Source organism: Gallus gallus, chromosome 1 (assembly GCF_016699485.2).
Source record: "Gallus gallus isolate bGalGal1 chromosome 1, bGalGal1.mat.broiler.GRCg7b, whole genome shotgun sequence".
NCBI lineage: Eukaryota > Metazoa > Chordata > Aves > Galliformes > Phasianidae > Gallus > Gallus gallus.
The window spans coordinates 115597900-115619566 of record NC_052532.1 but is presented as its reverse complement, the minus strand read 5'-3'; the positions used below and the strand labels follow the sequence as shown (position 1 = coordinate 115619566).

The following is a 21667-nucleotide window of genomic DNA, read 5'->3' as shown; positions in this document are numbered from 1 at the left end:
TTTATGCATGTAGAAAGTGAAGGGAGTTGGCACCAGCTGGGAAGCTCAAAGAGCATACCAAATACACTGCTACTTAGAAACTTTAGAGCTACTCACGTTTCCATGTTGTCTCCCTCCAAGACAGTTTGCACAGGCAGGTAGCCCATTCGTGGGTGCTTTGCAAAATATCTTTTTGTTCGAAATTTGTTTTTTAGTACCTTGGCAAAGTCACGGACATCTTCTCCAGAAGTTGTCTGAAAGCCACAAATCACAATGAAATCATCTTTCATGAGAGTTTATTACTTTTAGTTGCCCCTTCCTTTGCTGGGCCATATGAAGGAGCTGTGGCCACACCAAGCAGGATTGCCAGTGAGCTGGCCTCCAGAACCACACATTTTATTTATCAGTCACATCAAAATGTACCACAAAACAGCACAGCTAGAGGAGAGGAAGAAGGAAAGGGGAAGCTCTATAACCCATAACAGACTCATGCCTCTTCTCAGGTGATCTAAAGAGGTAAAAAAATAATTAGATGAGAATTAGTCATTTCCCCATGTGGCCTGGGACTCTCCACCTACTTCTTGTGCAGCACTGAAATGGGTGTAACAGAGGGCACGTGGCTGGTCGGTGGGACCTGCCACCAGCCTGAATCCTAACTCTTCTCTAATGCTCATTGCTTCCATCTCCTGAATCTGTCAGTCCATGAAAGCCTGGACAGTACTCCTGGTACCTTTGCAGTTTTCCTCCTCACTCTTTTCTGCCATTAATATTTTGATCAAAGAAAAACAAGAAGCTGGTGAAAGCCGCTGAAAGCTCTTATGTCAGTTACTTCTTCTTGCAACTGTTTAATGTGAAGCTAAGAAGCATTTAAGATCAATAACCTGAGGAAAGTACAATTTACAGAAAGTTTTCTACTCCACTGCCTGCACTAAACTTCCTTTCTCCTATAGACACCAACAGAGGAGCAAAAAGTGCAATTAGTTTCCTCAAGACCAGAATGAGTCAGAAGGAGTTCAAAGCATGTCTGCTGTGAAGATGTAAGACTTCTTGCAAGCCTGATTAAGAGTCAGACAATTTTCTGAAGAATTTTAATGGAAGACTTCAGTTACATTAGTCAGGCTGCACTCCACTCTTTACACCTCACAGAGAAGCTTGACCCTGAAATACTGCTTTTCTACAGTAAATTAAGTTCATCCTGACCCACATAACGATATCACTTCTCCAGTGTATCTAATTTGAAGGAAAGAAATGAGGGAAAGTTAATCTTTCTGACATTTTTTAATGAGTTCTATGCCTTCTATTTCAGAAAGGAAGGAGGTGCTGGGATCCATCAGTCAAGCCCACTTTTGTGGAGCTGCTGATACACAGATGTATGTATTTTTAATGATTGCTCAGGTAGAAAAATTAAGCGTGCTCTAAAAAATGATATGCAGAAAGACTGAGATGCACTAACAGAAAGGACAAATGTTCTTCCCATACTGACAATACCTACAAGCTTCATGTAGAGCAGGAAAGAATTTGAGTCTCTTTCCAGACAATCTTGTATGAAAATTCAGTGAGATCAATGACTGGCAGAGAAATAATACATCAGAACCAACAAGCCAGTACAGCAGCATTTGTGTTTCCAAGAAACTACGATAACACTTAGCAATATTTCAATAAACTTGAATTAAAGAAAGGGAGAAATTAAGTATATCTGGACCAGCCAGAGGACTCTGGAAAGGGCATTTACCAATGTGGCACAATGAGTAATAAAACATTCTCTGCTTCAACCTTCCTGGGACAGGTTATCTCTCCTGAACTTTCCACATGACAACCAAACAGCAAAATAGCGTGCTTGCATGGAAACATCCTGATCTAGTCTGCAAACTGGTATCATAAGCATCCCAAGAAGAAAGTACGTCTTTCATTGACAACTTCAAACACCAGGCACTTCTCCTATGATCCAGTTTCAATGTCAAAAATGTTCAAAGGAGCACAGGAATGGCAAAAAAAATATATGATCGCTACATGAACAAGCTGATAGACTGAAGCTATTTTCATCCAGACTTCCTAATCTATTCTACGTAAGTTTTACGCCACACAATTTTCAGAACGCAAAACCAAATCCACAGCAGGATGGGTTTACAAGGAAGAAACAGTGGAATTTTCAGTCCCTTACTTTTAGCATCCTGTTTATCTTAAATCAAAGCGGTATATAGGCAGCTGGGTCTAGCATGTTGCAAAACTATTCCAAAACAAAAACTATTCCTTGACAAAAGGAGAACTTACAACCTTTTTGCAGTTTGGTTTAATCAAGTGTCTTCCCAAACCCTCACTCCAGACCTCAGCCCCAATTTTAAACACTAGCTGTAGAAAATTATCTCAGTTTGATATACTTAATTCTATCAAGGTTGTTTTTTTGTAATTTTCACAGAAACATGACCCTACATTTAAATCTCAGTCTAGAAGAGTGCTTCTACTCGTTGTTTATTTGAAACCTTTTTAAAAGTCACCTCTCTTTGAACAAGACATCCAGCTGTGTTGCTTGCAGGAATAATTGTTGCAGTTTTTCTGTCTAAATGAAAACTAAGGAACTGCCTTGGCCTCAATCTTCCTCAACCTTTTGCAGTAAGGGAGAAGCTATCACGCCCCTTGGACATTCTGCGTGAGTTCTCAAATCTCCCTTCAGGGGAATTAAGGCTGCAGTGCTCCAAAATTTCCTGGAAGTTATCTGTCAAAGTGCAACCTAAGGTGAGAGATCTGTCTGGAGGAAGAGGGAAAAGTGCTTTGTCATCTGCAAAACTCTTTTCATTCATTTCGAAAACAATTACATACTAGACATGATAGCTTCAGTGGATCTCTTGTTCAGTCACACAGTACTTAGGTTTATTTTTTCAATAGCTGCAGCACAAAAAAGATCAGCCCTTGCTGCGTGTCGCATTCACCTTTTTCCCCTAGTTAATCCTACTCTAATTCAGCTCACTGCTGGTACAGGCAGGCACGGCACATTAGCACTGGCTGCCAGAGTTCAAAATTCACCAAAAAATTTACAGTCTTTAAATGCTTCTTTATTCTGATTCGGCAATCTGGATGCTGTTACAAGTTCTCCTGAGGCCTGTCAGTAACCTCCACTGTCAGGGAGAATAGGAACCTGCCGGACCCTGTCTGTGTTGCAACGAATTGCTTCAGGCTGTGGGAGCGTCTCACCACACCATTTCATTTCTCTCTATCCACACCTTCCTCGAAACACACCTTACGAACAGGTAAGAAAACAGCAGCGAGATGTTTTTCCGTGCATTCCCTTCACTACTCACAATCTTCCACAATGCTTTTTAACAAGAATAAGACCGGCAAACTGCAGAACAAACCAGCAGCTGACTCAGCAAGAATGCACTCAGATCAACTGGAAGGAGTGCTGTGGGCAGCTGTTGGGCTGGGGCTGAGGCAGGGATCAAGAGAGTTTGCTGCAGGAACGCCTGCCACGGAGAGGTCTGTTCAGACTCGTCTCAGCATTGCTAAGGTTTCCCTCCAACCTGTGCAGCAGCTCAGGCAAATCACCCCTCCCAGTAACTTCAACCCACGGGGAAAGATGTTGAAAAGCACCACCCAGTGAGTGCTGATGAAAAGTGAGCAAAAACACGCTGGTTTCCCCTTGCAGAGATTTGGATTACATGGTGCCATTTGAATGCTACAGTAAAAGTTGATGATGTAAAACATCCATAAATTAAAACTAAATTAAAGCACTGTATTTGCTCTACCGTAATATTTTAGGTGAGTTTTTGTTCTCTGTCTTTCCTGACTTTCTAAGAAAAGCTTGAAGTCCTTACTTCATTTTGGCAAAGCCTTTTTGTTTGGATTAAGACGTAAAAATTGTTCACATAACTAGCCTGTACTTAATTTTAATGCTTTATTTTCACCATTTACACTTGACAAAAGTAAGTCAAGTGTATCCTACTATCCTACAACATTAGGAAATGAATCCAGAACATGGAATGCTTCAGGATCACCACACACAAAAGCAAAGACAGGTGACAGTTCAGGTATGCTGTACTGTGAAGGGACAGCTTGAGAGCTCCTCTACTTTATGGCCCTCTGCCACGGTCACGACAGGCCAGAAAGAGAGGGACACACTAAGAGAGTAATACGGAGTTTTCTTTGCCAGCTGCTTTGAACGAAAGAAACGTTCTGCAAAAGTGGTGCTTTTGCATAAGGGAGGGCAGAAAAACTCGTTTATGGAAAGGGTTGTTAAGCACTGGAATAGGCTCCCCAGGGAGGTGGCTGAGTCACCATCCCTGAATGTGCTTAAAAACCATTTGGATGTGGTGCTCAGGGACATGATTTAGAGGAGGGTTGTTAGGGTTAGGGTAGTATGGTTAGGGTTAGGTCGTGGTTGGACATGATGATCTTTAAGGTCTTTTCCAACCTGAGCTATTTTGTGATTTTATGATTCTAAGTTCTGCACTGAACAGGACTTCAAGTCTTCCAAAATGAAACGTAATTCGCTACTCTAAAGAACTTCCCTGATATGCTACATTCTCTAGTCAATATAAAATAAAAAAGTATTACTAAATAGTGAAGAATTTGAAGATGCAATTGTAGTGTTACCAGGAAAACAAGTACGAACTTCCAGGGGAAAGGAAAAAAATCTCACAGGGATAGGGAGAAAACATTATGACTGAGACAGAAATACGTGTTTGCGCAAACCACGGCCTTCTTGAAGGATACATGGATGGCAGTGAACACGGAGCAGATCATTAGCATGCAATAACATATTACGATAGAGCACTGTACAAACAATTATACTTTAATTTACTTCCAACTATTGGACTCCATTTTTACTAAGCATTAGAAATCGTTGCAACGTACAGATTATAGATGACAATTTCATTACAGGGGGAAAACACCAGCCAAATGCTCTGTTACCTTGCATGCAGCAAATGAAGCTTTTCCTTTCTACTTAACCACAAGCAGTAAGGGTCAGAAAATAGCTACTTACCGGTGTGCAGTACTCCACCATGGGATAGTGCATTTTGTGACCTTTTGCAACACGGCCAGAGAAGAAGCAACTTTGGCAGATGTCATAGTTAAAGTGCTTTAAGCTTCTGTACCTAAAAGAGGGGGAAAAAAACAGAGCTTCAGTGCTTAGTATATGAATCCTTCATGTCAGCCTCTGCAGCTGTCGGAGTTATTAAATGCTGTTCCCTGAGATGTCCCACAGCGCACAACACAGGACAGGACCTGTCTGAGGGACAGGAGTGCTGCCTCAAAGCAACAAAGCAGAGATGCTTAGCAAAGAATTTTCAAAAAGAATCTCTTTGTGTCACAGAATTTCTAACAGTGGCAATGCTGAAGAACTATAAATCACTCTCTCTCACAACACACACAACACAGCACCAAGATTTTTGTTTCTATAATGCTAATTTCAGTCCTTTTGGTCTGTGACATGAGCCCAAACACAGGATTTCTTAAGCAAATAGAGTTCAGATAAGTAATGCTTTCCTTAACATGTACCATCAGCAAGACCTTCAGTGCTGATTGAAGACAGGGATTTGTTCACGCTCCAGCATCTTTGTCAAAATATAATTTTTATGTATAGAATGCCATCCATGCAAAAATCTGAATGCTCTTTTAGGCCATTATTTAATCTCATCAGCTTTATGAGACAGCTAACTTGTATCCGCTGCACTGAAGTGCTTGAAAGAGCCGGAGGCATAAGGGTTTTCTTGTTCCAAATATGCTAAGCAGTTTTGTCACAATAACCTCAAAGGAACATTGTTTTACATGTACTGAGGCTCACAGTATTAACTTTCTAAAAGCTGTCCAACACAGTGTCTTTTTGTTGAGTGTGTAAACAGGGTCTCAATGACTTGCAAAGGCAGAGAAAAAAATCTCCAACAGACAGATTTGACTATCATAATAGAATTGTTATATAAATGTAAGGGGCAGATGAGATCAGACAAAACGGGAAACACAGAGCTCCTGTGTCCACCCTCCATATTTCTGATGCTAACTAACTACACACTATTCATTCAATTGGTATCCTTTGATTTTCCAAGTGCTGCATTTTTCCAATTCCATCCACTTGTCTCCAGCTGTTTATACAAATTGTGAGAGCAATTCAGTAGTTTCATGAACTGTCTCTGGAACAGGAAGCTTTTTCTTTGTGACTGTGTTGAACTCATCACATCCCATCCCTAGCTCTTCTACAGTAATACTTATCGTTCTCCAGTTTCAATAACCAAGAAGAATAAAAGCAGGGGATGAGTTCACAAGATGTGACAAATAGCTCGACTGAAGAAAATCCCAGACTCAAAACAAAGCAGAATTTTAACTATTTCCCTTGTTTCTCACTGCCTTCAGAATTGTATAGGAGAAAGGGCTACTCCACTATAGGTGTAAAAAACCCCATTCATACTCTCACATGCTAGAGTGAAATGATGGCTTTTCTATGTGGCATTGCTTGTTGCTGTTCAATATCTTGGTTTTAGAACTAAAATTACAAAAAGGTCTTTTGTAAACGTCATGATACGATGGAAGGAAAAATGCCAAAAGTAAAAGAAGATCAGGAACAAGGACAGAAACCATACAAAGCAGCTATTAGGAAGAGAAGTGATAAAACAAGTCTAGGCATAATTGAAAGTGCGTATTTACTTAGCTGTTAAGTGTGTTCTCAACAGGCATACCAGCACACGGCCATTTTACAACACATCGACTTATTCATTGCTATAGTAACCACGATGTTGATCCAGATGGTTAAATAGATTAGCAACATGTCCAGCATACTAGTTAATACCCCACCAACCACACTCCTTCTCTGAAAAATGCACAGTATCTTCACATCTGGAAAATTTCAAGTCATTCCTTGCTTTATGCCATGATAGAAAGCAGTTCATTAGAACCCAATTCAGAAAATAAAGCTGCACGTACAAGAGACTGAATCTAAAGCAAATAATGTTAGTTGTGCAATCAGCCAATACACTGGCTGAGGCACAACAAGGACTCCAGGCACAGAAGGACTACAAGGGCAGAATATAGAGGAAGGGCAGTATCTTAACCTGTAAGTTTAAGCTTTTGCATCACTGTACCCAGTCTAAGCATTACTCTCTCTCATGCCCCATCAAAACTCTTTTTAACTTCAACAACACACAGAAAATCAGGGACATGACTTGCCTGGGAACAAGCAGAGCTACCTATCCACCAAGCAGTGGTATACAAAGTAGAAAGGGAGTTAGTTTGTACCTGAATCCAATAATGGGGCACTCCTTGCAGATGTTACACTTTGCTTGGTGTTTGGCAGTTTCGGCAGCAGCCACCCTGTGCAGCACGGGCAGCCACACCATGGATTGTGGTTCCAGCCTCATCCAGTCCAGGAACAAGGCTGCTTCGATCTCAGGCTTGTTATTGGCCTGCAGCAGAGGGGAAGAAAGACAAGGGTTCAGCAGAAGTGATTAGTGGACCATCAGCTAATTAGCAGTTCAAGTCACTGTTATCCTACAAGCTCCACATCCTTTTCCCAGGTACCATTCAGCTTTTCCCTCAGTTCACCCATCCCCCAGAAAACCAAACAACCTTCAGGATACTGCCCTAAAAACAGGAACCAAACACTGTTAATGTTTTCAATCTCACTTTCTCTCCTTCTCTCTTACAATACACAGCACTACTATGCACTCTGTCACAACAAAATCATCCACTTATACAACACCTGGCATTAAAGATAATCTTGTGCCTCCTCTATCTCTTGTAACTACTTGCATAGCACTCCTTATTTTAACAAACACTGTGTTATCCAACCCCTAAAAATTGCATATCTTTCTATCAAAATTCGTTTAACATTCTTCATTGTCATACTGATCTTTCTTCAAAATGCATATATAAGGAAATCATTTAAAGTCCTTCTCAAGCCTGCTGTTGAACATGTGAACTCTGCCTCCTTAAAAACCTCACAGTCCCTCTTGCCACCAAATCAACATTAAGTTTCTTTCCACTGCCTGAAAACACAATGCAGCTCTGTCCCACAGAACACGATGCTTTTAGTCTTGTATTCCAATACCTCCTGCTTCGGTCTCTTCACTAGGAGCAAAGCCGTTCAAACCTTTTGGCAGTGCTATTCCTCTGTTTTCCTCCCATCATATCCTAAATAGGGCAATTACTTTATGTATGTGTTGAACAATAACTCCGAGGAACAAACCAGATCTCCATCACACCTGGCACTGTGCAAACACCAAAATCATGCATAGTTCCTGCTTCTCAGCGCGCAGAGCATGGAACAAGGAACAGTAAACAGACAAGAAACACAAAGCAATGGGACAACAGAGATCAGCACAGGCAGAGGTCACACCACTGCAGACAATACTGAGGAACAAGGACAAACAGCTTCAGAAGGGATTTAAAAGAAAATAGTGAAATGAGTGTGAATTTCTACGGGAAAATTCACATCACTGCACAGGACTGAACAGAACAAGTACAGAACTTGTTATCTGAGAATCGGGAGCCTGATTTCAGCCCTGAAAGAGATGATGGATCAGGTGGAAATAGCAAAGGGTTCCCTCTGACAGGAAGACATGAGGGAGAAGGAGGAGCCTGCACAGAGAACAGCAACCGTGATGAAGTAAGACACCATCCCGCTCCATTTCTGTAAACCACTTCAATGTGTTATCTCAAATTCCTCACCGCATGTCCTTTTATTCTTCCAACAGAAACTGCGTATTTATAAACTAAGTATGTTTTAATCCTCTCGTTTCCTTTTTTTTTTTTTTTTTTCCCCTGGGGATTTAGACACAGTCCTCTGTGCCCCAATCCTTTAGAGTTTAAGTTTCACAAGGCAAAGACTTAATCTGTGGTTTCAAATGTATTTGAAGCACTTCAATAAACAGTAAGCATTAACGTATTGTGTACGTGGACCACAATGCATAGGGGATTGAGTGCTGTTCTCTTCTTAATGCTTGCTCTGTTACTTTTGCAATTTCTCATGAAATGAGCTTAGTATGACCTAGCTGAAACGTTCAGATTTTATTCAAATGAAAAACAGTGCTAACAACAAAGTCTGGGAGAATTTTACACTGCAGATCTAAACAGAAGAGAACTACATGGAAAATCAAATAAGAGTTTTGTTTGTTTGTTTGTTTGCTTTAAAGTTAACACTGTTTATAATCTTTACAGATAAATTAACTGATCAATACTTGCAGGATGAGAAAAATGCAAAGTCTCGAGGACCGAACTCCTGACCACAAGAAAGAAATGAATGTCTCCCAAATAATGGATTACATTAAAACTGGCTTAAAATGCTGCTGCAATATTTTAATTAGAAATATATACATATACATTGCCAGGGTTTTCTTACTGGAGTGCCAACATATCTACAGTGATTCAGAAAAAGTCCCTCAATGTCCTCCCCCAAAAAACCCCAGCATCAAAAACAGAGAAAAACAAGCCAGTACAGGGAAATCCAGGTAGCGCTGGCAACACAATTTGCTCAGAGGAGTGAATACCACCTTCCACTGAAGGGCATCAATGAATTCAAGGAAATAAAATTAGTTCTGGAAGTCTCTTAAGAGAAAGAGGTATTTATGAAATATAATAATTTATATGCCTATTTCCAGTTGGCAGCTACGGAAACAAAGGGGCTGGGGAGTGATTTTCTGCAGCTCATTCAGCAAGCCAGCATCCACCAGAACTACACTAGCAAACCTTTCCTCTGCCTGGCAAGCTACACTTAAAACGCAGAGCTCCTCTAAATCTCTACTATTTTACGAGTATCTCTTTAATATTCCATTTCTAATAGGAAAACGTGAAGTGTATTGAAATGCTGCAGTGCAAGCTGCAGACAGAATAAAAATGAGCAGCTCAAAGCACTACTCTACACTTGTAGTTGCCTTAAATTTGCAGGGAAAAATGCTGCAGTGATGACAGACTTTCTGTAACTTTCAAAGATCTCTTTTAATTTTGCAGTCACTGTTGATTGCCAGCAGTCCCAATGGTTGCCTACCCAGGACTCCACACCCCGGCTGTACAAAACTTGTGCTCAGAGAGATTAGGAGCATTAAAATGTATCAGAACTGGTTCCGAATTATACTACACGAAGATTTAAAGACACGTGGAGAAAAGCTGGTCAGGGTCAGATGGTAGAGGACAGGCAGTTCCCAACTGTTCCCTGAGCTGCTATTACAATTTTTTTAATAATCTCTAAATCCAGTAAAGGCGGCAGCTGACGATTTTACATAAGGGAAAGTCTGAATTCGTGCAGTACGTATCTGAACCAACACGAGTGAGCTGTAAAGAATATTAATGGTTCCTCTCTTGAACACATTTCTGTGGAACTCCCTATTTTTATGGTAATAACAGAGTGAATCATAAAGTAAAATTCATAAAGCCCTCTCCAGCTTACAAGTAACAATTTGTTACGGGCTACATTCAAATTCATCATATTCCACACATCTGTTTTTCAGTATTTATTCTGCAGAAACAAAGGGGAATGGGAGGTTGCACGGTGTTGGCATCTTTATTTAATGCATAGGAGTCAGATGTTTCTAGGTTTTTTTTATTTCCTTCTGTATTCCAGCTAGTACTTGTAAAATTACTCCACACTGTATGAACTTTATCTATGCACCATGTGAAATACACTCCAAAATACAGTCATGATGTTACATGAAAAATGCAGTATGTTTTCAGACAGTCATACAACACAGCATCAATTTCTGGTAACATTTTTGAGGAATTATATTCTGCGCGGCTGCAGGGCAAGGAACTAACTGGAACTAATTTAATGTTATTAACTTAATAGTGTTTTCCATATAGGATGGAAAGCTTTATGTTAATGTGAGTACTACTTTGGACAAACTCAAACTGAGGAATGGGATTCCTGTGACTTGCCGAAGATTAAAAATGCAGAGCAAGCCATAAATAGAAGCCCTGTCTCCCAGGGCTTAGAGTTAGATCAAACCCTGTTGAACCTCATCTTCCACTCCTGAACAGTTTCCCCCAAACCTTTGCGTTCTCCCCACTGCCAGCTGGCAAGACAACACAAGTGAAGAGCTCATAGTTTCTGAGACTAGCGCTGGTTCATAGGCAACAAAGGGAGGATTATTACAAAGGTAACACGGGGTGATGCAAAATGCTTAAATCTGCCTGACTCCTGGAACGAATGCTTAAGATCATTTATTTCATCCTTTCCGTTACACTTACTCCACTACACTCAGTGCTTTTAGTGTTGTGGTTAAGACTAATAAAACAAACAAACAAACAAACAAACAAAAACCCAAGAATGCAGAAGTGCCCCAGTTTACAGCTTTGTATCACACACACTTAAAAACCATCATCTTCTTACTCCTCCCCTCTAAAACTAAATATCTTTAAAATAGCTCTTTGAACCAGTTCTCTTGTAGGATGCTTCAAGAGTGCCTCCCAAAGTCAAGCACAGGTTCAAAAAATCCTACTGAAATAAGACCAGAGCTGCTGTTCTCTGACACTTACAGTGTAGCAGCTTGAGGAAGGAGATTTGCTGGTTCCCTGTAGGCCAGTTCTCCTGTGTCAGAGCCAAAAGCAGAAATAAAATTCTACGAATAGAAACTAGGGCTGTCTGAATCTCAAGAGACTGAGTCTCTCAACAGCAACAATGCATCTATCCATTATTTCCATACAGATCTCCACACAACTATACAAAGCTGTTTGTACACGTTAGTGATATTTCTTAGATATTAAAAAAAATAAATAAATGGAAAGAAAAACAATTAAAAATGCAGCCCTCATGGAACAACTGCCCAACCAATTCAAATCAGTGCACATACTGCTAAACCCATTGGCAGCGTTCTGGTCAGGGTTTAGACTCCCCAGACTCCTTCTAAAAGAGGTAACACGCCCCTATTTTGACATCTGTCTGAGTAAATACACTGCATTCGGACATCCAGTTAAGTGGTTGTAAAAGCCCTGCTGTCTACTGCTGATCTTCACTGATTGAAAGCAAACCTACAAATGAAGACTGCCTAACAGAGTATTAAAATACTTTAATCTGTCAAAGTGAAAAGAAACAAGGTCTGAAATACAGATATTTACTGCTCCTTAGTTTTGCCTCTACTGGTTTCTCATACAAAGTACTCTATTTTGAGTATACTCTTGGAAAAAAATATACTTATAACAGCTTATAGCTAAAACCAAATATCGAGCAAGAGATGCTTTCATCTGTCTCTGTTTCCATCTCACAATTCTTCTGTCTCCCAGTGTCTCAGTAAAGTACACAAGGTGGTGATGTGAATACCTCGAGCCTCTCTCTACTATGCAAGTAATCATGTAATAGTTTTGCGCTGTGATTAAAACACAACGCTTCTGTCCCTTAACCAATAGGAATTCACTGTCCTACTCCCTTAAAAAACACAGCCATCACCGATCTGGAAGTTAAGTGCTTTCACCCCATGCTAACACTGAACTCCCTCAATTTTGTTATGGATCTGTGGACTACTTCTACACAGTCTGAGCCCAGCCACAAGTACATACTCCTCACATGGTCCTTAGACCGAATTCTCACCAAAAACACCTTCAGAATCACACAACATATGCTGCACCCCATCTCTAAAGCACGCTGACTGCCCTGCCCTCCCCAAGTACTTCCAAGGACTCACACTTCAGATCCTGACCTGGGGAAATCTCCCCAGCTACAGCTGAAGAGAAAACGTCCCCTTTTCCTCTGACATCCCCTTCTCCTCTGCTGCAGTCTGTGCCAGAAGAAGCTGTTGCCAGGGCACCCAACCCAACAGGCATGGCAGAGGGAATCCTGAAGCACACTTCTGCCATTGACTCTGACATGACTGCAATTTATTGCCAGCTTATCAACACCAGAACAGCCAAATCAGAGTAAAAATCTAAGAAGACATTCCTCATCATGGATGAGCAGAGAAAGATTTAAATTAGTTCAGATACAGTAATGTGAACCTATTTTTAAAACCTGAACTATCTCACTCAAGTGAAGAAGGAAAGGGGCAGAAGATGGCTGTGTGAGAAGGGTATGAGGTCAGGTATAAAGCACCAAAAGCACCACCGGGAAGCGTAAATGAAACCTGCCCAGGATCAGGAAAACCAAGTCAGAAATCACCCTCTGAGGCTGCAAGTTGAAACCCAGGCTTCATCTGCAGGAGGAAGAGAGAATACAATTCCTTTTAATGCAGATAAGAAGAAAACTTGTCTTTAGTGGAGGTAAGAGGAGAAAATCTCAGGTTTTCCAGCATTCTGATTTATGACCATGTGGAAGTTCAGCTGTACTTCTAGAAATGCTGGCAACCAGATGCAATACTGCATTTAGTCAGTTGGCTTTTCTTCAGTTGTTATAAAACAATTTTGCTATCCCATTTTATTCAAATAATCATTTACTCCAAATCTTCCTCCTGTTTTATAAAAAACTGTTTTTGTGTGTCTCACCAATACAAATTTTATTGTTTTCTTCCTAATATAAATGCACAGATTGTCAACCCTTTTACAGAAAAACATCATTTTTTTGTTAGATTCCAAGGTGACTTTCTTAATCAGTTTTTCAATGCCATTTTTAAAGTGTGGTTGCTATTCTCTTGGGAAAACATTAGGATGTGGCAATTCCTAATTTCCTAGGAAGGTCACTTGCTCAAAGCAGCTTGTGACATACAGACTCTCATCATGGATTTGCTACAGCACCACTCTGCAGTGGTCTCATCTGAAAGCCTCACGAAGAACTCTTTTCAGAAGCCTTGAAAGCCATAACAGGGTTTAACCTACCTGTCAAAGTCACTACGCATAGCGTATCAGCTTGCATTATTCACCTGGAATTCAGCCCTAAAATATGTCGATTTGGAAATAAAATCAGATATGGACTAGAATAATTTAAGGTCAAGACATGAATGATGGAAATGAAAAAATATGAATTCTATAGAATCAGACAAAAGAAGTTTGGAAAAAAACAAGCGAATATCCCATCACAACTCGAAGTTCCTGTCCCTTTTAGAATTAGATTGTATCTGTAGCCACTCTGTGTATGAAGATTACTATCAACTATTAATATTCATTGAAAAAAAAATGCTGTTTCTTGCTTGTTACACAGCAGAACTACTACCTAATGAAATCTGAGCAGCAGGCAAAGCAACAAGCAAAAAAAAAAAAAAACCCTGCCCCCATCCAACTGAAGAAAATCCCCAAGGGACAGTTACAGGATTGAACAAAGGCATTTCCTCTACTGTGATGCAGAAGATGCACTTTGAGTTATCGAAGACCATACATTACCTCCCATCTTCTACCTTTTCATTAAGAAGCTGTCTTACTCTTTTGCATTTGCCTGTCAGTTAGCAAAAAGATGAATAATTCCCTTAACAATCTTCCTCCTCAGATTAAATAATTTACAAGGGTGAAAAAGAGCCTGGAGTTGGCTATGTACTCCTCAACAGATAAGGCAGAAATTCTTTCAGAATTCTGTTAGTACGAAAAACGGCATTACCCAGTCAAACAGTGAAAAAAGCTCATCAAGCACTCCTCAGCCCTAGAAAGTACTTCAGTCAGTCATGTTTTCACATCCCTCTGCTGAGCACACAGCTGCCACTGGCATATATAAGCAGAAAAATTAGTTTAACCAATGCTGTTCATCAATATGGTGAAATAAATGGTGATCTACTGCAGGCAGAAGAAAATTATATAGGCAGGAACTGTCACAACACAATCTTCCACTGCCTGCAGGATTCGGTTATGGTACAGGCCCTAATGACAATTATTTGCCCTCCAGATGACAATATAAGCTTTAAGAACCAGACTGGACGGGGTTTTGAGCAATCTGCTCTAGTGGGAGGTGTCCCTGTCATTGCACGGGGGTTGGAAGTAGATGACCTTTAATGTCTGTTCCAACCCAAACCATTCCATGTTCTTGTGCTAGCTAACTCAGGCTTCTTCCATCACTACCACATTTCTATTGAAGACAGTGCCTAGAAAGAAGCAGTGTAATTCACAGACAAGTTGTCAAATAAATAAAGCAGTGAATTCCACTAAGCAAATTTTCAGAATCGTAATCTTCCAGGTTTTCAGTCCTCTTCAATATGGGAAGGCTCGCCGGAAAGGCGACATCTAACAGAACGTTAATGGAGATCAAAGATGAACTTACAAACTGGAAGCAGCTTCTGACACTCGGCTCGATGTTGCTGCCCCCAAACGAAGCGACCTCCCCCAGCTGCCGTGGGATCTGGATGGAGTCGTGCAGCAGCAGTCCCAGCCGGCGCTGGTCACAGAAGCCAGTGGAGCTCGCCACCTGCTTGAACAGGTCTGCAGAAACAGAAAGGACACCGAGGCTGAAACACCACAATGGGGACACACAAGATAGGGATGAAATGTGCAGCATTTCAAAGGGATAAATGGCCTTGATGGACACAAACACAAACCTATCCATAGTTTGCCTGCTTTGCTTCTCACAAATACTGCTTCTGTTAAATAAGTGCTGATTTTTAGTAGCAGTATTCGCTTGTACCAGTGAAAAAAGGCCATTCTATCACAGTGCCTGGGTCATTACTGACAACAGCAGCTGTGATTCTGTAATAAAGTCAACTAAAAATCAGGATCTTTGATTCAGAACAATGTGAAAGTTCTAGAAATACTCAGCTCTTAGCAATAAATGTACAACTCAGAATCCAATTATCTTTCAGATGAGTTCATCTGAAATACAAGAACTCCTAACTTTAGTATAACATAATCTTTTAATGCAGGTATATTTCTAAAATGAAAGAAAAACACCACAGTATGACAGAACCTGGCATGCACTGGGAACATTAGTATCATATTGGGTTTTCATTTTTGAAGTGAAATGTCACTTTTAAGTCATGTGCTATTACTGCATCATGCTAGGAAATGATCTTTGCAGGACAGAATTATCCTTTCATAAGCCAAATTTAATTTAGTGGGAATTAGCTATACTATGTATATTATGAGCATGTTTTAGAGTTTGTAATAAGAAAAACCAGGTTAGCATTAGCTGAAATATTTATCTGGTCGTATCTCAGATGACAATACATGACCTGAATAAGTTCTGCTTATTTTTCAAAGAAAGAAAGAAAGAAAGAAAGAAGAGAGAGAACGAAAAGAAGGAAAGAGCAAGAAGGAAGGAAGGAATCATTAGAAAAAAAGAAATCCTTTCTTTGTAGCCTTAATACATCACCTGACAAGAGAGAGAGATACAATCACAAAGGTGATTCAGCACCGTTCAAGATAACTTTCCCAGAGTAGCAATGAAAACCATTTTCTTCCAAAAGAATAAAGGAATGGATAGAGAAAAGATTACTTTTTAATTACACATTTCACTTTTGCCAAGACTAGTTCAATGACACATAAGTTGGGGAAAAATTCTTCCTAATAACCTCTGCAAGTCTAAAGAATTCTGCTCATTGAGAACCAACACTGCTCTGTTATGCAAATGTTGGAATCATAGAATGGCCTGGGTTGAAAAGGACCATAATGACCTTCTAGTTTTAACCCCCCTGCTACGTGCAGGGTCGCCAATCACCAGACCAAGCTGCCCAGCGCCACATCCAGCCTGGCCTTGAATGCCTCCAAGGATGGGGCATCCACAACCTCCTTGAGGAAATCTTCAAAAAAAATCTTTAAAAAATCTTCCCTTGGAAAATCTTTAAGAGGTGCAACTCTTTTATGCATATGCAGCAATGCTAACAGCAACTACACTATGATTTCTGCATGGATGGTGAAGCCAGACCACAACCTGGCAGAGATGATTCCTTCCTCTCCCACAAACTATTCGACTTTGAATTTCCCTCATCAATAAAACACTGTGTTCTGCAACATCAAAAAGGGGTTATGCATTACCATGTCTACACACTACAGGAGACTATAATACATGAATAAAACTTTTTCTTTATAACTGATAATTCTCAACAGAACATCATTTTAAAAAATATTTGTATTATTTTTCTTTAAAGATCCTCTGAATATTTTTCCACAAAACCTCCACGAAACACCTAAAGTTCTAAACCATGACATTCCCAGTGATTGCCCTATAATCTGATCCAATTACATATACACGTATATAATTTGTACAACAGACTGTTTTAGGACTGTTTATTTTTACTTCAGCTTTCTTCAGCCTTGATTAGTAGCATAATAAAATAATAACCATTGATGAAGAACTGCTGTGGCACTTGAACAAAACCTGAAGGAGAAGGCTTTTTCAAAGCTTGTATGAGTGTTATATAATTTAACCAGTAAGTAACTCTTGAGAAAGCCCTTATCAGTAGATCTTCCCTCAATCCCTGCCTCACTAATAAACTGATTCATTAGTAGAACTAAAACGCCAAGTGGAACTTTTTCGAGAATTACACGATTTGACCCATTAAAATATGCAAAATTCCAGCATGCCTTTAATACTTATTTAAAAGTAACAACTACATTTAAATATAAGATATTTAATAAGACTCTGATCACACTGCGGGAAGTATTTTTAAAAGATAACATATTTCAAAATGCTCTAATGCAAGCTGTCCTGTGGATCAATACTGCTTTTCTACTGCCTTTTTCATCTCACTGTTTACACACTTTTTCTCTCTGTTGTGGTACGTCAGAAGCATTCTAGCACCCTTTTATGCAAAAGCATTAAATTTCAGTGTTTATACTTTTCCAACCAAGTGTGTGAATGTGCATTTCTGTATATGAAGGTGTGCTAAACCAGTGGTCACCAAAGGGAAATGTATGCACCCCAGTGGGCGTGCACACCCTTCCAGGTACAGGAAGAAAAAATTTTTGTAATGTTAATAAATTAAATAAAACCTGTGTGTATTTCACCTTTATCTCATTTTTTTTTTTAATTTCTGATTTTGTGCTTTGTAATGCACATAATATACTGGTATACAGATAACGTATAAATATACGTACATATAATTTATAAATAAATATGCTCAGTGCATGCTCAGTGATCAAGAAAGTTTGGAGACCACTGTGCTGAACTACCTAATACTACAGTGAACAAGTAGGACAAATGAAAAACAGAATATAAACTAAAAAATATAAAGAATTATATGGACTTACATCTATACTTATCTTCCAGATGTGCTTTACAAAGGGATACAACACCAGTTTTGAAAGATAAGACACGGATCCTTCCTGTTCGACCCCTAAAAGAAAAGAAATATTGGCTGATTATCTAATCCATTCATGTAACAACTTGTTGGCTGTTATGATGTTTAGCACAGCACTGCAGTCTTATTAAATAAAGTCACAAAAAAAAAACCCAAACAAACAAACAAAAAAAAACCACCATTTTGCACGGCATACACTTGTCTGCTAGCACATACGTTGGAAATTGAACGTAAAATATAGAGATGCAGTTCCATGGGCAAAGCTAAACCAAACTGTGCACTTTTACCAGTTCAATCAGAGATAGTCTCATGCAGAAATAATGACAGATATTGACAGAGGCACTAAGATGTTCAGGTGGCTGACTAAGGTTGCCTAAAAACAAGGAGGATAGAGGCAGGTTGTACACTAGAGTCACTAACGTAATGGTGGTTTCTCAGCTCCTTCTCCTATCACCCAAACCTGAGTAGGCTGAAGGCCCTGGTCCACCTCAGTTCTTGCAGTGTCTCGACTTGGTCTTCCCTCACAATCACCTTCACACCAGTTTGTGACGTGCCTGTGCTACTGCTTTTGCTTTTTGATGGGAATATGATAAAAACACCACCCTCTACGCTGCAAGCAATGCAGTGGCAAACCTTCAGCTCTTTCCTCAGAGATCCAATTCAGCTCAATTTACTTCCCATTGCTGGCTTCACCTAAGCCTTATCTCACCAAACATTACAAATACATAACGCCTATTGCAAAAGAGACATACACAACACAACAAGCTAACACCTAGACTTGACTTTTGGAAGCACAGACTTGTCAACGATTTTTAAGTGCCACCAATAAGAACACCACTTGAAATACATTAAGTCATGTACAGGCAAGCCGTACCCATGCACTAGGCTGTACTATTTAGCCAGGATGTATGCCTTCTTTATAATCTTACTAATGCACTGCAGGAGTCAACAGTGCTCATTTACCTACGCTTGTTCCCTGCAACACCTAAAAAAGGTGCAGTCAGAAAATGGTGAACAAAGCAGAATTCAGAATGTGCCTTTTTTTTAAGTATCTTGTGCTTTTCACCATGAATAAGCATTTGCTGCTTACCTATGCCTTCCCCACTCTGCTCCTTTTACTCCTCTCCCTCAAAGCTTTTCCAAATTAATTATCATCTGTGCCCTGAGAAATTCCCGCTGATGAACACCAGGCTCATGCAAATTATATAGGAGAAGAATGTAGAATGATTATTTCCCTGCAAGGCATATTAAATTGGAACCTGCACGAACCGTGAGTTGTTCAGTTCACTCTACTCCCCTCCCAAGTCAAACCAGTAATTTAGCATGCTACTGCAAATGAGCATGAGTGACTGATCAATTAAAACAAATCTGAATACGTGCTGGATTTGCAGAGCTGTGTCCATAATTAGATCAGTCATTGGCACTGAATCTGATCAGTATCTTTACAAATGACAGTTTTCAATTATAAGAAGAGTAAAAATTCAGTATATCTAATTAAATGTCTCCAGTGCTACTATGCACTTCAGTTGATCTTTTCCTATTAAGTTTACAATGAAAGCTAAACACAAGTAACCCCAAGGTCATCTCTCTACCAGCATAATTCAAACTTGAATTTCAGCAAAACAGCTAGGAGCTTTCCTCACGCATAAAACAACTGTATTTCATCGAGTCCTGCAATATACAATTCCCTAGCATACCTAGGGAATTGCCTGGAGGCAGCCAATTATAATTTCTAATGCTGTACTTGCAGCAGAGTGCCACATAATGAAAGCTAGACTGGACACAGCAAATCCAAACTGGATGGTCCAGCTTAGGAGCAGCCTGGGAAATAACTTTCATTTCCCTCTCTGCCACCAGTGTGGCTGATCTGGATTAACATCCCTAGTGTGTCTTTTTTGTTTTTCACCAGTTGGATATCTTTATACATATGTAATTTGTATTAGATGATAACTCAAAACTGAACTGGAGTTCAGCAAAACCCAGAGCAGATTAAAGAAAGCTTAGCAGTTAAATGAACATAGCCCCACTCCCTAGCACTGGTACACTGCACAAAAACATAGTGTAATCTGTGTAATCCACTTCACAGGATTCTGCAGTTACTGCAGATGATGATATAAGCAACTGCCTTATCAGAGGTGATTCTGCAGGAAGAGATTGTGTACTTCTTTTGTGTGCAGGTGATCACTGGAGTTTCAGGGCTGTGATAAAGGATGGATAGGAGAATGATGTTATGGAACTTCACTACAGTTCAAAATGGCAACGGAATACAGTAATTGTTTCATGTCCTTCCATTTCTAGGCATGGATTTTATTCTCCCACAGTAATGGGCATGTCCGGCTGAAGGCAGCTGATAAGAACCTTAAAAAACCAAACACAAATAAAGACCTCCACTGACATCTTGTTTCACTAAATTCACTAAATACAAAAAGAATGACTTATTCTAAAATTAGCTTGCAGAACGTGTGTTGGTATTTATCTGTGCATTCTGAACAACATCACTAACCCATTGAATAGAACATCTTTAATTTGATTAAGGCAAATTTACCCTGTCCTATTTACACTTAAAGGTAGACTTCTTAGAATTACATTTTACATGAAGCATTTCTCAAGTCTCCTGACTGCTAAGGGTTGTAAATGCGTAAGATTACAGATGAAGCTTTTCCAGCAAGGATTATAGATTGAAAGCTATAGAAAACTGACAGCTCTGAAAATGTTTAGCATCCAGAAGTACAGACACATGCAAGAGTCTATATGATGTTCATACTGTTGCTTCTTGATACTTCTCTTGAATTGCTTTATCTAAAGAAATTTTAAAAAGCCACGCAAACCTAAGACCAAAAAGGGAGATACAGTCCTAGAATTGCTCTGAACACAGCAGTCTGTTCTGTTTTCCAGCTCTCATTGCTTAGATGAATAATATTGCAGGCCTAATCAAGGGCTTTATCGATTGAGCTAAATGCAGCCATTAAGCCATTATGCTTCCTAGACTTTCACTTCAACTGCTATTTCTTTAGCTTCAAGCCATTCATATTTTATAATGTGGCAGCCAGCTCACTGCCCTTTTCCCTTTCCCCTCGTGGTGCTGGGAAAGCTTTTCAAAGCACTATGTTTACAGCACCCATACATACGTGTCATAGACATTCAGCAGCCAGTTGAGGCACATGTCTACGCAGAGAGGAACATTGACCAGATTATTGTGCTCCTGTTCCAGTCGATCATAAATAGTGGTCAAGCAGTTAATGATCTGCAGAATATCCATCGGCTGGTCATTTTGCTTGAGGTTGTGCTGGTCCAAGGCATCGCATGCAGCAGACAGATTCAGGAGATCCACTGTTGAAATAAAAAAAGATACAATAAAGCCTGCAGAGAGACAGTGGTTGTACTACCAGTATCCAAAAGGATTTGCTTGGCTTACATGTCTGGTCAGCAGACATTTTATGTTCTGTGGAAGTCAGGTGCGAGACTGGTTTCAAGACTCTTACAGGTACACTGTTTATTCAGCTGTGGTCTCAGATAACAGTGTTTATAAAACGTGGGGTTTTTTTAGCCATAAAGTACTCATTACACTATTAGATTGCATGGAAATATTACATAAGCTACTGTGTAAGTAAAAATTCCATGTTTCATGTTCTATA

At 39.8% G+C, this 21667-nt stretch overlaps 1 protein-coding gene across 37 annotated transcripts in view; it reads right to left on the bottom strand.

The window, feature by feature from the left end:
• Window positions 1-21667, bottom strand: part of DMD (dystrophin) — a 1163614-nt gene that overhangs the window by 37745 nt on the left and 1104202 nt on the right. For all 37 annotated transcript variants that reach the window (XR_006934806.1, XR_006934864.1, XR_006934881.1 and 34 more), the window contains 6 exons: window positions 21161-21362; window positions 17983-18068; window positions 15062-15219; window positions 7201-7367; window positions 4958-5069; window positions 97-233 (listed from right to left, as the gene is read on the bottom strand). Coding sequence is in view for 34 of the 37 variants with exons in the window: in XM_046919009.1 (XP_046774965.1) it covers window positions 97-233; window positions 4958-5069; window positions 7201-7367; window positions 15062-15219; window positions 17983-18068; window positions 21161-21362 (862 nt within the window). In the remaining 3 variants the exon portion in view is untranslated. The remainder of the gene's footprint in view (window positions 1-96; window positions 234-4957; window positions 5070-7200; window positions 7368-15061; window positions 15220-17982; window positions 18069-21160; window positions 21363-21667) is intronic.